The sequence below is a fragment of the Suricata suricatta genome, chromosome 8 (genome assembly GCF_006229205.1).
Source record: "Suricata suricatta isolate VVHF042 chromosome 8, meerkat_22Aug2017_6uvM2_HiC, whole genome shotgun sequence".
Taxonomy (NCBI): domain Eukaryota; kingdom Metazoa; phylum Chordata; class Mammalia; order Carnivora; family Herpestidae; genus Suricata; species Suricata suricatta.
In genome coordinates, this window is record NC_043707.1 from 28,622,361 (window position 1) to 28,639,489 (window position 17,129).

Below are 17,129 nucleotides of genomic sequence, written 5' to 3' on the forward strand. Positions count from 1 at the left end.
TCGGCGGCCACCCGGCGACAGCCCCTGAGTCCCCGACCTGGCGGGAAGGAGCGGTGCGGACCCGAGGAGCGCTACCTCCCTCCGGGTCCCGCCCCTCGGACCCACTCGGGGTCACGGGCTCGCGTGAGCTCGGTGCCGTGGGCCCGCGCGGGCTGGCGGCCGGAGCCCGGGATCCTGGATAAACTTTTCGGCGTCCTCTTGTGTTGGGGGGGGGGGTCGGAGGGCTATTATCGGATACCGGCGGCGGGACAGGGGGCTGACCTCTCCCGTAGTCCGCGGAGCAGGTTCCGTCTCTGTCCCCACACTGTGCCTCATCCCTGACTCTCCTGTCCCCCGCACTGGTAGGGACAGACGACGGGACCGCCGCGGGAAGGGGCCGGGGGCGGTCCCCTGCCCAGAGCCCAGCTGCGGAGCGCTGCGGAAACCCGGCCGCCGGGTGGGGCTGGGTTCTTCGGGCGGGCGCTGTCCCGCGGGCCGCCCCCGTCACCTGTAGCTCCCATCACCTGTGGCTCCCTACCCCGGTCGCGCTCGGGGTCTGCTGCCCGCCCAGGTCCCTGAAGGGTCAGATTCGCTCCCCATCCCCCCGGTCCACCTTCCTGGCCTCCGGGAAGCCCCGACCCTGGTGGCGTTGTCAGACCCTTCCGGGGTTTCTGGTCAGATTCCAACTTGAACCTATCTATTTATCCACCTGTATCTCGGGGGCCCCTGGGGTGTGGCTCCTGGGGCGGGGTTTGGGGGGAGTAAGAGGATGCGCAAAGGCTGACAGGAGCCCACACTTTCCCAGCCCTGACCCAGACCCCTGCCACCTGGTTCTTATTCACCCCCACTCCCCAGTCTCCCCTGGCCGCCGACGTTTACCAGGGCATTCTCACCTTTGCCCCTAGAGGTGGCAAGCCTGGGGGCCTGTGGGAGCAGTGAAGGAAATGAACCCTGCCTGTGGGGAAGGGCACATCAGGACTCTAGACCAGGCCGACTCTTGTCTGATCCCCTAGTTTACCACCCTGCTGGCTGGCAGGTGCCCTTCCCGCACCGCTGATGGGGGGGGGGGGGGCTGCTAGCTCAGCGGCACCTCAGAACCCTCCCCCTGCTGCCCCACCTGGAGCCAGAGACATAGATCCTCTCATATGGAAAGTTTCAAGTGTGCTTTGGGCTTTTGATCCCATGGTTTGACCTCTTTGTCCAGGGGCTCCCCGCATTTGTGCCCCATCTCCCCCATTGTATCAGCCTTGTCCCCTGGGCCGCACGGAGCTGAGACCTGTACCATCCTGCCTCCATCTCCCCCTTGCTCTGGCGACTGGCCCCAACCTCCCATCAGACCTTTTATTCCTGGCCAAGTGCCCAGCCCCTAGGGTAAAAGCCACGAGGTTTCAAAGGAAGAAGATGGTCCCTCATGTCATATATGATGTCTAAACACTTCTCCTGCCAGCCCTTGCGGTTGCCCTCAAGCTTCCTGTGCTGCGTTGAGTCAGAAAGAATGTTATCTTGGTGGTGTGTGCCCACGTGGTGCATTGGTTGATGCCCGGGTGCCTGGTGGGTCAGACCAGAGTACATGTGGGGACCAAGTGGTCAGGGAAACAGTCCTTTCATGTGACAGGATCTCTGGCTCATCAGCCTTCATCCTCTCTGATAAAGGGGGAAACTGAGGCACGAGAGAGCAATGGCAAGTCTGGTAGTCCAAAAGGGATGGTAGAAAGGGGCTTTGGCTGGTTCCCGAAGATAGTCAAACTTAGGCCTGGCTGGGCCTGGGGGACTACTGGGAGAACCAGGGTTTAGGGATCTTGAACCCAGGTCTTTTGCTCCGGTGTGTGTCTCTGTGACCCCTCACCCCCACCCCCCTCACACACATATATATACAAACACAGCAAGGGTGGTTCCCTAGAGGGTGAGGCCTGGCTTCTCCATGAATTGAGGGGGGCTTCCTCTCTAGAACCCGCCCCTCAGGCATTCAGAACCCTTGGAGGCTTGCTGTATCCATTGCTGGGTGGCCCTGCCCATTGGGGGTTTCTTGTAGCCGCCAGAAGCCCATACTGGATGGGGTGGGACAGTTAGTTTGGGGGGGAGTACTATAATTTCCCACAAGTCTCCCTCTGGGCCTTGGGTTCCCATCTATATAGCGGAGTTAAGACACCTAGAACCCAGCTTCTCAGGGCAAGGGGTAGTCACAGGTCTCCTGAGTCGGACTCCACATTTTGGGGAGACCTTGAACCCCAGGAGTTGGAATTTTCAAATCAGAATCTCCAGGAACCGAGAGGCCAGCACTGGCTGGATTGGACAGAGGTGGTGCTTGGGACAGCGACTTGCACCACCACCAGCCCTCCCTCCCTCCCCCCTCCTCCCTCCCTCCTCCCCCCTCCTCCTTCCCCACCCAACGCCACCACATTTGGAAGGAAGGCAAAGTGAGCTTATTTATAAAAGTCACACTTGGGGAAGGAGCTGGCGCATTTCCTCTGTGCTCTGCAGCCCAGGCCCAGCCCTCCAGCCTTCTCCGCTCCCATCTCTCCTGCGGCTGATCCTCCAGTGCAGACAGAGCAGAGGGACCATTGGGGGTCCTCAGAGATCAAAAGGGCAACCCAGAGGCCTACGAGGGGCAAGGGCTAGCCCAGGGTCACACAGCCAGAGAGACTTGGGGCAAAGTGTCCCTGGGTGGCCCCACCTGGCACGCAGCTGCCTCCTTGCCCCAATTCAGAAGCCTCCTTAGTTTTCTGAGAACTAGAAGTTCTCAGATCTACCCCTCCCTGGGCCCGGAACGGTGCTTATCTTTGTGCTGATCCCAGGAGGCCTGCTGCGGAAGCCAGAAGATAGAGATGAGGGAGTGTTGAGGCCGCCAGACCCTGGCATAAGAGAACTTGGGGTGGTCTGGAAAGAGGAGTTGGATTTCAGTGGGGGGAGGGAAGGTGGTCCGAAAAGAGAGACCTGCATGAGTAAAGGCAGAGAGGTTGGAATGCCCAACCAAGAGAGAGTGTTAGGTGGCCTGATGCCTGCTCCCTGGATTGGCAGGGGCAGGCCCAGCTGGGGAAGCCCGGTGCACCCCTCTGCCCCCCAGGCCTCCCTTTCTCTCTCATTGCTGGGGAGAGACAGGGTGTCCTGGGCAACACCAGGCAGGTTCTTGCCTTAACCTCTCTGTGCCCATTTCACAGCTGGATCCACCTTGCAGAGCAGAAGAAATGGGGATATAAGAGTAGGCCTCCTTCCCTCCTCTGACCTCCTTGGGGTGCAATGAATTTGGGCACATTTTCATCTAGGGTGCAGCCAAAATGACCTTCAGGGAGTGTATAGTCCAACTTCCCCTTTCACAGATTGGAAAACTGAGGTCTGGAAGGGGCCAGGGCTTTATCTAAGGTCACACCTTGTATTGGAGGGGGCCCGGGCAGAGGCCAGCTCACCTCCTGGGGCTGCCCGGGGGCCCTGCTAAGGGGCAGGGATTGGGTGAAGGGGACACACAAGTTGCAGAGAGGGGGAAGGGATCAGATTGGGGGAGCCCTTCTTTGCTGGAGACGCAGCTTGGCTGCACATCCCCCTGACTCAGCTCTGGGTCTCTCTGCTCTGGTGGTATTGACTTTGAGTCGTCATTAAAAAGGAGGTGGGGTGGGGGGATAGCCTTCAAGACAGACACCAGCAACTCCAGCCCAGGAGGAATGAATCAGCCCTGCTGGCTGGCCTCCCACCCTCCATCCCTGGAGACAGGCCTGGAGGCTGCCTGGCCTCCGAGCCTCTTGGAGGACTCACACTTTTGTTTCCAGGAAGGTATGGTGGGATCCTGGAGCCTCTGCCAGGAGAGACGGCCAGAGCTGTCTGGCCTCCACTAGAAGGTCAGGGGCTTCTCACAAGTGCGGCTTTCACTCCTGACTGCTTGGGCCAGAGCCTGTCAGAGAGGAGTAAGACTAGACCAGTGGTTCTCAACCCTGGGGGGACAAGGCGGGGGGAGAGCTTTTTAAAACCAGCTTCACCAGCCCCACGCCCCTAAACTCCAGTCTCTCTGGGATAGAGCCCTGGAAGCTGGTGGGGGGTGCGGTTTAAGCCCCCAAAGGATTATGATCCTGGAACAGGATTGAGAACCATGGATGGGTGAACAAAAACACATCATGACAAGTCACATGTTGGTTGGATGGGAGAAGAAAAGGAAGGATGAGATGCACCCCAGTTTCTGACTTGAGGGGCCCTTGGGGATGGGGGCTCAGGAGAAAGAAGTGGAACCCTGTTTGGGCCAGGTGGCAGGTAGAGTGCATCTTAGGATGCCTGCGTGAGTTTTCCCTAAAGATGTTTGCAGCTTCAAGCTTGTGACCACCCCAGGCTCCAGCTGCCACCTCAAGTCCCCAGTCCAGTCCAGCCCTCGTTCCAGAACTGTGACTGTCACTCACAGAAGGCTGGCAGATTTCTAAGGGAGCTGGGGCGCTCACGAATCAAAACTATCCGGGCGGCCCCTGTGTGCATGTAGATGTCCACCTGACCATCCCGGACTAGGAGATGGCACACCAGCCTAGTTCCTACTTCCTTTTGGGTCAGGAGCGTGTCTGGGTTTGGGGCTTATCATTTACTCAGTGTCCCATGAGACCTGGCCAGGGTCTTAGTTAACCTGGAGGATGTCTCTAGAAAGATGCCATAGGGCACCAGCCTAGACGTGGATGAGGTTGCAGGGGGCAACGAAGTCATGAGTCATCAGATTCTTACAAAGTGGAACAAGGATCTGAACAAATGAAATGAAGCAGAAAAAAAAGGTCCTTCACTTGAGCCTAAAATCCAACCAAGTAGACAGTGGTTGGGAAGGGCTTGGGGCTTTCTTGGGCAGAAGTGCTATATGATCACCAACTGATGTGATCATATATCATATATGATACTGATTTCTGGTTGCGTTAACAGAGGTAGGTTATGTAAAAAGAGGGAAGGAATGGGTCAGCTCTTCGGTACCACTCAGACCACCATCAGCAGCAGATTTAGTTTGTATCATGTGCTGCAGGAGAAGACAGAGGCTGAACCACGCAAGTCTGGGGCAAGGGCTGCAACTTAGGGCCCTGAGAAGGATCCAAGGGGCAGGGAATGGCCAACATGAGAAGAAAAAACCCAGGGAAGAGGCAGATGCCGTCTTCAGATCTCCGGCAGGTCCAGCCCAAGGAGAGGGCACCAACAGGTTCTTTATGGCCTAGGGCCAAACTACACCAGAAAGGGACAGTTGGGGCAGCCCAATATGGGCAGAGCTGCCTGGGTAAGGTAGTAAGCTCGCCATCACAGGAGGTGTGCAAGCTGAGGCTGGAAGCTGAGGTGACAGTGATTTTTCAGGTCTCTCAGGCCTGAGAGTGTGTGGTTATGGTTCCAGTAGAGAAGTGAATAGTGTGCGGGGAGGCAGAGGAGCAAGATACTGACCCCGGGAGCTGGGGAAAGCTTCTGGAAGGAGGCAGCATCCAAAGATGAGCAGAATGAATGTCAGCTTCATGGAATCAGCTTGCCAGGCAGAGGGAATTGCATGGGGAAACAGGAAGACAGTTCCATGGGTCATAGAAGCAGAGAAATGGTTATAGGTGGGGCATGCTGGGTCCAGTTTCAGGTGGCAGCAGTGAGGTGAGGAGAGGCAGTGGGCGAAAAATCCTGAGGAGGAAGAAGTGCTCAGACTTGGGAAGGAGGGGTTCCCAGGGAGAATCCCCTCAGGGTTTTGCCCGGAACCACCAGGTGTGACCAAGACTGTGAAGTCAGGCCCTAAACCCTCCAACTAGCTTTGGGGCTAATCTGAATGCCACCTTCAGGATAGTCCCCATCCTGGGGCACCCCCCGTCAGGCCCTGGCCCCAGATATCCCCTTCCTCAGCTCTGCCCTCAGTGACGGAGGGTCTGGAGGGGAGCGTAGGCATCTTTCCTGCCAACCTGGCACTGGAGGAGCTGCCTGTGTCCAGACTTCTTCAGGCTTCTGGGGAGGCCATGGAGGGAGCAGGCCAGAGCTCCTGAATGCCTGGAGATGATACGTCCTCATTTTACAGATGGGCAAGCTGAGGCCCGGGGAGAGCCACCAGCCTAGATCCCAGGGGTCTCTGGCAATGACCCTCATCCTTGGAAACTCTGATGCCCTTCTCTTTGGCCCCAGCCGGCCATTACTCTTTCTGGGAGGGGAGCTGGAAAATTGTCCTGACCTTTCCTGTCCACATGTCTCTCTCTAGACACCAGAAAAAGAGAGAAGGCAGGGTGCTGAATGGCAAGGACTCCTAGGGCCACCTCCCAAGCTGGCAGGCTGCCCTGGAAGGGGACCTGGGCTCCTCCAGACTGCACTCTTGCCTCAGTTTCCCTAGGGAGTGCTCCTCCAGCTTAGCTCCGGGGCCTGGCAAGGTCCAAATGTGCAGAAATGGCTCCTAGATTTTCTTTGTCTATAGGTGGGCTCAGTTGGGGGGAGGGGGCCACCTGGTAGCAGCCACAGACACTTGTGGGAGCGAGGATTTATTTTAGCTGCTGGGGGAGGAGGTGTGATCTCTTGATGAGAGGGGCCTGTCAGAGCCGCCTCCAGGAAGCTCCCAGCCAGCCCCCTCTCCTGGCTGGTCCGACTCCGGTGGGGCAGTGGGACCCCGAGAGCCCCAGGGGCACAGCACTTTACAGAACGAGCTGTGCCTTCCCACCCTGTCTCCGCCCTCTGTCCCTGTGGCCAGGCCAGGCGTCACTGTCCCCACTGCATACAGGAGCAGATAGACCCAGAGGGCAGGTCCCTCAGCCACTGTGTGTGCTGGGTGCCGAGCCTGCGTCCCTCCCCAGCAGGTTAGCTGGGCCCAGCCCTCGGGGTCCCTCAGCTTCACCGACCTGCGGCCTCTACCTGCCCCGTCCTTGACTCTGACCCTGAAGTAAGAGAGATCGAGGTGAAGGCCAGTGCTGAGCCAGCTCATACCTGCCCCCATGGGTGCTACGAAATGAGGAGGCGTGACCAAGCCTGAGAGCCCCAGTCCAAGGCGAGGTTGTTCCTGCCCTGGGCATCCTGGCTTTGGCTGTGGAACAGACTTGCCCTTGCCAGCAGAGTGGGCTGCCCCTGGCGACTGCAGGTGCACGAGGCAGACAGTAATGAGCATGGCCAGTACACTGGGAAGTCAGAGGGGTAATTACCCCACCCCACGGCACAAGTGGGGGTGGGGGCTTTTGTACGGCTGCTCTTGGGGGGCTGGGGGGGACCTGCACCTGTAGCTGAGGCCTAGGGCAGGCCCTGAGCCAAGGGACATGACTGGGCTTGCCAAGCCCGCCTCTGGGCCTGGAGGGAAAGAGGATCAAGGTCTGCTGTCAAGAATGACAAGAAGAGGGGCGCCCGCGTGACTCAGTTGGTTAAGCATCCGACTTCAGCTCAGGTCATGATCTCACAGGTCACGGGTTCGAGCCCTGTGCCGGGCTCTGCTGTCAGTGCGGAGCCCATCTTGAGTCCTCTGTGTCCCTCTGTCTCTGTCCCTCCTCCACTTGTGCTCTCCCTCACTCTCAAAAATAAACAAACATTAAAAAAATTGTTAATTAAAAAAATAAGACTGACAAGGAGAGAACAGAGTGAGCAGAGCCCCGTGCAGGCGGTATCTCTCAGGCCTGCCTGTGGGGCTGTGGGATGGTCCTGTTTCTGAGCCGTCCTACCTTTTTGGAGGCATGTGTTGGTGGCACATGGCCACCTTCTCAGATGCCCCCCAGAAAGGGAACTTGGGAACTTTGGGCCCCATCTTAATTAAAACCTTCAAGCCCAGAAAGTAGAGAGGAATGGCTTCCAGGCAGCCTGTGTCAGGCCAGGTCTGTGGGTTGGGGCCACTGGCCAGGGGACCAAGCCTTCCCAGCTGTGCCCTAGGGTGAGGGGCGTACTGGGAGGACCCCACTGTGGGGAAGGGGCAGGCACCTGGGCAGAGGAAGGAGTCCCTGGGCTGTCGCCAACTCGACAGGCAAGGCCTCTCTCCTTATGCCGGGTCCCCAGGGGTCCTCCAGGCCTCCCTGTGGCTGGGAGCGGAGGGCACAGCCAGGCCTCGGAGGCTAGTGGCCGGGGCCCTGGAGCTGAGCTGCTGAGTTTAGATGCTGGGCAGTTTTTGGCCCCAGGCCCAGCGGGCCCCACTGGACCTACCACAGGTCCATCATGTGTCCACGCCCCTGTGCAGGCCAAGGACAGCGATGATGATGACGATGTCACTGTCACCGTGGACCGAGATGGCTTCATGGATGAGTTCTTTGAACAGGTGGGAGCCAGCACACCCCACCTCCTCACATACACTGGCAGACCTTGGTGGGGGGGGGGGCCCACATCTGTCCTCGTAGCCAGACCCAGGGCTCTTACACCAAATAACGGACCCGTTCTGAAGGAGAATAGACTGAAGCTCAGAGGGGAGCAAAGTTTAGGAGCAGACTGGCCCACTCTTCCTCATTCTGTTCTAGAAGGATATATGGAGCCCCTGCCCCCACCTCACTCCCCACCCCCCCCCAACCTGAAGCCTGGTCCTGCCGCTCCCTGAACCTGACCGCAGCCCCAGCCTGGGCCAGCCCCGAGCCTGTGAGCCCCCCACCCCCCGGACCTCCCCCTGACTGGCTGGCCCTGGCACAGGTGGAGGAGATCCGTGGCTTCATTGACAAGATCTCAGAGAATGTGGAGGAGGTGAAGCGGAAGCACAGCGCCATCCTGGCCTCCCCCAACCCTGACGAGAGTGAGTGTGCGGGAAGGGGGGGTGCGTTGGGGGCCTCCAGGGAGGTGCTGCTGCCGGGGAGGGGCTCCTGGAGCCCCAGCGTCCCCACTGTTGGTCTGTGGAGGGGCACTCGGGCGAGGGCAGGACAGGGAGGGCCTCATGGAAAACGTCAGGAAACACAGCTGGCCCAGGCGTGGGGTGGGGCGGGGGAGGTTCAGTGCCCAGGGCTCCCATGGACTTGTACGGAGTGGAGTGGCCGTCCTTGGGCCTGGGTGGCATTAGGCACCAGCCGCAGCCCCCCCCCTCAGGTAAGCTGGGTAGGTGGGTGCTGCCCAACTCCACAAGAAGCCTCTCTGCCCAGCCCCTCCCTTTCCCGAACCTCCTGGGGAGCAGATGGCAGTGCTGAGGCTCAGCGCCGTGGGAGGGCAAGCTGGCCAAGCAGGAGGAGCTTCCGGAAAGAGCTGACAGCCACTGGTACCCTGGAGCCGGGCATTATCAGGATTCCAGGAAGTCACCTTTCTCCCTCTGCACAAGGAGCCTCTGTGTGTCTGCATTCCACTCTGTCCCCAGCCCTGCTGTCACAGTTCCTGGGAAGTGTTGGTCACCGCACTGCCCTGTGTGGCACTGAGGGCGTGCAGGCCCCCGGGTCCCTCCCCTTGGTCCCAGGAGTCAGTGGCAGGGCTGGGGTCCAGGTGTGCAACCTGGACAGTGGACTGTGCGTACGTGTACACAGCTTCTGCTTGCTCACCTCCTTCCTCACCTCACCAGTCCCTCTGGAGGGCACCAGCCCATGGGCCCCCAAGAAGTGCTCAGGGCTGGATTTCTGTGTCGTCTCCAGCAGTGCCTCCCCATCCATAGCCCTTCAGCCCTGGGTCCCCTGGTATCCTCAAGCCCCCACAAGAAATCTCTCCAGCCCCAAAGTGTGCTTGAACCTGAGAGCAATGCCAGGCCCTGGGGAAGGCTGGGAGCATGGAGACTGTGCTAGGAATGAGTAGGAAGCATGGAGGGGCCACCCAGGACAGGGCATGCATTCAGTGTGGCTGTCATGTGTTGGCCCTCTCCCCAGCGGGTTGTCTGGGAAGGCAGCATGCTATGTCTTAGTGCGCATGTGTGTCTGAGTCAGGTGCATGCTCCCGTGTGGGTCCCTCCTGATGAGAGAGGGGGCTGACTGTGGGAACAGAGTACTCAAACAAGCTGGGGCACTGGCCTGTCACCTGCTGGAAGACAGGCAGAGCATGGGGCGATGAAGGTGCTAGTCCGTTTCTCTTGGCTCCCTTGGGCCACCTTCCATACAGGTTGCCCGAGTCATACAGTTGGTAGTGAACTGCAGTCACTGATGTGGGCTCACAGGCTGTGCCTCACGGGGAGAGGGCTCCTTCTAGGGCAGAGGGCGCGGTTAACAAGGAGTCACTGGGGGAGGTGGCAGTGAGTCGGGGGCCTTCCCTGGCTGAGGCTTGCTCTGCCTCCCCTGGGCGCTGCCATCCGGGCCGGGCTATTTTGGGTTTGAGCAAAAGCGGCTGAGACGTCAGAGCATCTGGTAACGAAGTTTCCTTTGTTTGTACGAATGAGGCGCCCAGGCGCCCTTCTCTGCTCCTTGAAGCCCCCCACCTCATGATCCGCTTGGTAGCCCTCCCCCCATCAACCGCTATAAATGCCCCTCCCAACCCCTTCTAGGGGAGGCCCCAGCCCTAGAGGAAAGCAGCCGGTGGATAAGAAAGGCTCAGCCAGGAGCTCAATCCTGGTTTCTCCAGGAAGTAGAGCCCTGGGGTGGCCCTGAGGCTGGGGCGCTGTCAGGAGCTAGTGCTCCAACCCTCATCCCATAGGGAAGCAGCCCCCTTGCTGCCCTTGGCCAGCCAACCCCTCGCTGGGGGTGGGGCAAGCCGAGGACCCCCCATAGGTTCTGCCAGCTTTAGAGAGGCGGTTCCAGTTGGAACAAGGGCCCTAGAAACCCTAGGTCATGGCCTTCCCCCAACTTCCCCTCCAAGGCCCGGCCACCTGCTGCTTCACAGCCAACTGTGCGCCAGAGGGCCCACCTCTTTGAGGCGCTTCCTAGTCAGCTCCCAACCAGACCAGGTGCCTCACGCCCTGTCCACCCACTGGGCTCAGCACCTGGGAAAGGGGAGGGGGACTCTGAGTAGAACAAGGTCTGCCCCACCCAAGGTGCTTGCTTCCACCCCACCCCACCCCCGCCCCTCCCAGCTCCCAGCTCTGTCACCCTATTGGCTGGATGCTTCCTCCCCTCCCCCACCAGAACTACCAGGTAACTCCAGGTGAGCCGGCACCCCCCACCTTGGATTCAGGCAGGCATCAAGTAACTGCTCCCCAGCGCCAACTCCAGCAATGCCAGCTGCTCCACAATGATTTCTGCCTTAAATTTAGAGCCATCTGTTATCTGCAGGGGGGCGGGGGGAGCCAGCACAGGAGGAGGGGAGGTTCCTTGGAAGGCAGCACCAGAGAGGGAGAGGCTACAGCTGGTGTGGCCCTGGCCCAGGATTAGTGGGGCAGGCAGAGCCTTAGCCAGAGGAAGGGGGAAGACCTGGGCCCCAGGGTCTGCCCAGAGTCCCCCACTGGGCTGGGCCCCCTCTCTGCCAAAAGCTGAGCCTGAACAGACAGGCAGCAGGGGAACCCCAGGTGTCTACCCTGTACCCCTTCTGCCTCCGCAGAGACGAAGGAGGAGCTGGAGGAGCTCATGTCTGACATAAAGAAGACGGCAAACAAAGTTCGCTCCAAGTTAAAGAGTGAGTCTGGGATTCAGACCCTGTCTGGGAAGTGGGGGGCCCTCTGGGCCTGCTTCCTCTGTGAGCCGTGGGGTTTCACTAATTCTGAAGGGTACGTTGGATCCTGCTTTCCTTTATGAGGATGCCACCATGTGCCCATTCCCTCAACTGCTGCCCAGCAAGGCTTGTTTGTACCAGGCTCTGGGCTGGGCCTGGGGACACAGATGCCCGAGGCTTCATTGAGGGAGTGCTCCCCTCTGAACATCATTGCCCACTGCAGCCAGCAGCACAAATGTGCCCACCCCACAAATGCACCGGACTAGGGGCCGTGTGTTGTGCAAGGCGTGGCCGCTGGGCCCTCCCCACTCTGGGCCTGGATCCTTGTTGGGCACACAGGCTTCCTGAGCAGGAGGCAGAGTGGACCTGAGCCACCAGGCCTAGCACATAGTGGGCATTCACACACATAGTGTGGTGTGCACTTGAGACCTCCCAAATGGGCATGCATGTGTGCACACACGGAAGCACTCATCGTACCTGGATGGGCCCTTGTTGGCCCCCCGTCAGTCCGGCCCTCCCTCTTCCTCTACTTCCCATGTGACCCCACTCCCAGACCCCAGAAGACCTTCCCTAGGGGAGATCCTGAGCCATATCCTGGGCGCATGGGTCAGGGGGGTGGGCAGTGGTGAGGGAGACAGGTTCATTCCCCCAGGCATTGAGCAGAGCATCGAGCAGGAGGAAGGTCTCAACCGCTCATCTGCCGACCTGAGGATCCGAAAGACACAGGTGCTGCCAGCGGGTCTCTGGGGTGGGCAGGTGGGCGCCTGGGATTCTGGTGCTCGGTGGGGCCAGGCCTGACACCTGCACCCCCCCTCGGATCCCCAGCACTCCACACTGTCCCGCAAGTTCGTGGAGGTCATGTCCGAGTACAATGCCACGCAGTCTGACTACCGAGAGCGCTGCAAGGGCCGCATCCAGAGGCAGCTGGAGATCAGTGAGCTGGCAGGGTGGGGCGGCGCGGGGGCTTGAGGGGCGGGGCAGGGGCTGCACTGATCTCCTTAGGGTGTGCAGGGCTCAGTGTGACCCCTACTCGCAGCTGGCCGGACCACGACCAGTGAGGAGCTGGAGGACATGCTGGAGAGCGGAAACCCAGCCATCTTTGCCTCCGGGGTGAGTGTGGACCACATCCCTCCCACCGGGCCCCCAGGTGTGCTGGGACAGGGCAGTGTTTGGACACAGCCACCTTGTGAGGCAGGTTTTAGAGAAGGCTGAGTCTCAGAAAGGAAAAGGGACCACATAAAAGTTAGTGGCAGAAGTAGAAGAACCATGTCTCCTGGTTCCTCCCAGGTAGGTTCACTTCCTTGCTTCTGTCCATTTGCCACCAGCTAGGGGTGCCTTCCACTATCTTCTGGGCCTTCCTCCTTTCCTGGGGAACACATGCCCTTGGCTATCTCTGCATTCAAGTGAAGCTTGAGCAGGGGGGCTCTCTGAAGGAGGCGGCTCACAGGGTGGAAGGCAGCTAGGGGATATGGGTTCCAGGAGGAAGAAGGGAGGGGCAATTACCCTCTCGGAGGCAGAAAGGAGAGGGGAAGGGAGAAAGGCGCTTCAAGGCCTGGGTCCTTGGGGCAGCCAACTTGGGCTGTACAAGACTGGTGATAAGAATGACCACTTAGCAGTTATTACGTGGCAGGCATGGGGGGGGTGGGGGAGTGTTATTAGCCCCATGTTAACATGGCGAAGTCCATCTCAGAGAAATCACGTAACAGCTAGTAAGAACCAAGCCGGAAGTGGGAGAATGCCGTGGCTGAGGACAGAGCCACTGCCCATCCCAGCTGCCTTCGCCCTTGGCCCGCTGTCCTGGCCCCGGTCTCCATCCCTGCCCCCTTCAGCAGGCCCTGGGTCCCAGCCCACTGCTCCCACCCCCTAGATCATCATGGACTCCAGCATCTCAAAGCAGGCTCTGAGCGAGATTGAGACGCGGCATAGTGAGATCATCAAGCTGGAGAACAGCATCCGTGAGCTGCACGACATGTTCATGGACATGGCCATGCTTGTGGAGAGCCAGGTGAGTATTGAGGGCCCCAGCGCCCTCCACCCACCAGCCCACAGCGGCACCTAGGGCTGCACTAACCCTGACCCTTTCTGCCTGACACGCTGCCCTGCCTGGGAGGGACCGAGTCTCCAGGTAACTAACTACCTGCTGTTGAAACTGCCTGCTGGGCCGTGCCCACCTGAAGGACCCCGTCCTCTGCATGACCCTGCTACCAGGACCTGGGTGCTGCATGACTCTGCTTGGCCCTCCAGGACCCCAAGCTCTGCATGGCCCTACACCCAGCCTTGTCCTATCTTATTCACCAGCTGGTTGTCACATGGGCATGGAGGACGGCCACTTTTCTAGGAGCTGGAAGTATAGCAGTGACCAGGACAGCTGAGGGCCTGCTTCCTGGAGCTAATGTCTATTGGAAAGGGCAGCATAAGTCAATGACAGATGGAATGTTCTCCAGTTGTGCCAGGTGCTCAGATGTTAGGAGCAGGCAGTGTAAAAGAGCGGGGATTCTCCAACCTGAAAGTGCCCAAAAATCCCCTGGAGAGCTTGTAAGTGTTCTGGTCCGTTTCCAGAGATTGGTAGGTCAGGAGAGTGGCCTGAAGTTTGTTTATTTTGAGAGAGAGAGAGTCCTAAGCAGGCTCCATGCTGTCAGCCCAGAGCCCGACATGAGGCTCGATCTCACTATGAGATATGACCTGAGCCGAAATCCAGTCAGCTGCTCACATGACTGAGTCACCCAGGTGCCCCTGAATTTGCATGTCTAACAGTTTCAAGGGGGATGCTCATGCTGCCAGTCTGAGGGCCATACTTGGAGTAACTATAAGAGTCCCTCAAGTGGCCACTTTGGATGGGGTGGTCAGGAAAGATTTCTCTGTGGAGGTGACATTTGAGCTCTGAAGACTTCCTGGGGTGACAGTGAAGAGCTCGCCCAGGCAGAGGGACCAAGCAGCAGGATGGTCCTGAGACTGGCAAGAGCCAGGCTCACGGAGGAGGCAGCCATGCAGCTGGAGCTCAGGGGTAATGGAGGTGAGGCAGAAGGTGGTGTGGGGCTTCTGGATTCTCTTCTGGACCGGAGGGTCTGCATTGTGGGCGTGGTGTGGGCAGGGAGGCCATGAGGCTGCTGCCGCCGGTGTCACAAAGCTGCTGCTGGGGGTCTTGGGCAGTGTCATGGCCAGAATGGCCCCTGGGGGCTACATGGGACAAGATGATAGGGCCCAGGACTATGGGAGTGGGGAGGGGGCCTTAAATGTTGAAGATAGAGCTGGATGGAACCGCTGTGCCTATAGAGGACAGAGTGGGACATCGTCCAGACTGCCTGCCCCTCTGCTGTGCTCCAGGCCCCAGCACAGCGCTCTCTGCATGGCCCCCACCCCCCTGGCTGAGACTGCATGGCCAGTTCCCTCCCCAGGATGGCTGCTCTGCCTGGGGTGCCTGGCCTGAGGGGCACAGGTGAGAGGCGGTACCGCATCCTCCTCACACCCCCCTTTTCTTTGTCTGACTTCAGGGTGCTTCCCCAAAGTCCTGTCCTGAGGGGGCCCCTGCTGGAGCTCGAGTGTCCTGGCCCTGCAGGGGGAGATGATTGACAGGATTGAGTACAATGTGGAACATTCGGTGGACTATGTGGAAAGAGCTGTGTCTGACACCAAGAAGGCCGTCAAGTACCAGAGCAAGGCTCGCCGGGTCAGTAGCCTCCCTGCCCCCTCCCATTAGGGCCCCCCGGGACTACCACAGATCCCTCCCCACTCCGCCCTGACCTCGCCCCCTGACCTCACCCGGGAGCTGAGCAGAGCCCTCACCCTGAGGCCTTCAGCACTCGGTGCACTGCCTCCCTAGGTACATTCCGGGCGCACCTTCCTCAGTCTCAGTCTGATCCCCCAGCCCTCATCACACACACACCTGCCTTGCTCCTTGTGTCACCCCCCTCAAAGATCTGGCGCAAGCCCTTGGCCTCCCTCCCTCGTCTGAGGCTGCTCCTTTCTGCCTCCCTGGTGCAGAAGAAGATCATGATCATCATCTGCTGCGTGGTCCTGGGAATTGTCATTGCCTCCACCTTTGGAGGCATCTTCGGATAGAAACCACCCGCCACTCCACTGGGGATGGTCTGCCCTCAGGAGGCCCCCTGGCTGCTGCTACCTTCTGGCTCGGAGCGCGTTCCTTCCCGCCCGGTACTGCCATAGGGCCCTCCATACCCACCCTGCCCCGAGCCATCGTGTGCATGATCTCTGTGACTGTGTGTGTCTGTACCGAGGAGCCGGCAGGGAGCCAGGCTGGAAAAACTGACGGTGGGGTGGGGCGGGGCGGGTCAGCAAAGAACAGACTCAGGCCTGGCCCGGGCCCCTTCACCCTTCCCAGGTAGCGCCACCAGGGTAGCCATACTCCCCCCTTCCCCTGTCTTCATGAATTCCACTCCAGTCTGGGGTCTGCCCTCTCCTGGGACCGAGACTCGCTCTGGACCCCAACCTTGCCTCCTACTGACTGGCCCATCTACCCTGACCTCTGTCCTCTCCAGCTGTCCCCCTAGGCCAAGCCCCCTGAGGGGTGGGGACCAGCTGGCCACATGGTGCTGCTTTTCAGGTTAGGGGAGGGGTGGCCCTGAGAGACAGCCCAGCTCTAAGCCTCTAACAGCTGACCACTGCCAGGGAGGCTCAGGGTACTGTGGCCAGGTGGCTTCTGGCTGTGTCAAGACCAGGCTCCCTCCCCTGCCGAGGGGCAGAGTCCAGTGGGTCTTGGCTGCCTCATCCCCCCTTCCCACAATCCTGCAGCCCCAGGAGCAACCCCTTTGGGCTACGCCCGACCCCAGGTAACATTCCATGAGAGACTGTCTGGTGCCTGGTTGCCAGCCACCCTTGAGCTATGGAGGCAGAGCAGGCCCGTCGGATCTCCGCCATAAGCCGAAGCCCGCCCCCTGGGCCAGCCGCTCTCCCTGGCAGGCCTGTCAGGTCCTCAAGCCATTGTGTTGCATGTTTGGGACAGTGGTCCCTGCTCTCTTGTGCTCTGGGAAGTCAGATGTCACTTCAGGCCTGCAATCGCGTCCTGCCCTTGCTGTCCCCCAGTGATGTGCCACATGGGTGTCTGGTGTCTAGGATGCAGTATTCAGCAGCCAGCCAGGGAGGAGTACCTCCCTCCTCCCCATCTCGGGGCTTCTCAAGTCCGAAACGTGCCCCCACCCGAGACCCCTTTTCCTCGTTGACAGGCAAGGAGTGTGCATGCGAGTGCATGCAGTAGGGGATGGGGCGGCACCTGCGCCCCGCCTTCCCTCAGCTCTGCTCCTGCCCAGTGACTGTGACCACTGTCCGTGCTGCCTTCTTTAACAGCAACTGCCCTCCCTCCACCCCTTCACCAAAGGTCTTGGTACAACCAGCTGCCCATTTTGTGAACTTTTTATGTAGAATAAACATTTGTATCTGTACCATGTCTCTGGTGTAGGTTTCTTACTTACTGTCATGAGGTCACAGCCTTAGAACCTGGGGGTAAATGGCCCAGCATTAACCAGAAGGGGCTCAGAGGCGGAGGATCCCGCCTCCCAGCTCAACCTTCAACCTCAGATCCTCTGGCCCCTCCACCCCAGCCTGAACGTCTCCACTCCTGCTTAAAGCCTGATGCCCGTTCTGTCCTGAGGGCCCAGATCTACCCTGCCTTCTGCTTTCAGCAGCTACAAACAGGCTCACTAAGCCTGCTACAGCCCCCCTGCACCCCACACCCCAGGACAGGCCTGCCAGCCCTCTGACCACTAGTAAGTGGACAGGAAACACACCCGAAGGCAACGTAG

General features: G+C 59.6%; 1 protein-coding gene across 1 annotated transcript in view; it reads left to right on the top strand.

Moving 5' to 3' along the window:
- Positions 1–16,776, top strand: part of STX1A (syntaxin 1A) — a 19,746-nt gene extending 2,970 nt beyond the window's left edge. The window contains exons 2-10 of the mRNA XM_029945720.1: positions 8,052–8,158; positions 8,521–8,620; positions 11,263–11,337; positions 12,026–12,099; positions 12,199–12,307; positions 12,410–12,483; positions 13,241–13,378; positions 14,930–15,040; positions 15,355–16,776. Of these exons, the coding sequence (XP_029801580.1) occupies positions 8,052–8,158; positions 8,521–8,620; positions 11,263–11,337; positions 12,026–12,099; positions 12,199–12,307; positions 12,410–12,483; positions 13,241–13,378; positions 14,930–15,040; positions 15,355–15,432 (866 nt within the window). The 3' untranslated portion in view covers positions 15,433–16,776. The remainder of the gene's footprint in view (positions 1–8,051; positions 8,159–8,520; positions 8,621–11,262; positions 11,338–12,025; positions 12,100–12,198; positions 12,308–12,409; positions 12,484–13,240; positions 13,379–14,929; positions 15,041–15,354) is intronic.
- Positions 16,777–17,129: the final 353 nt, after the last annotated feature.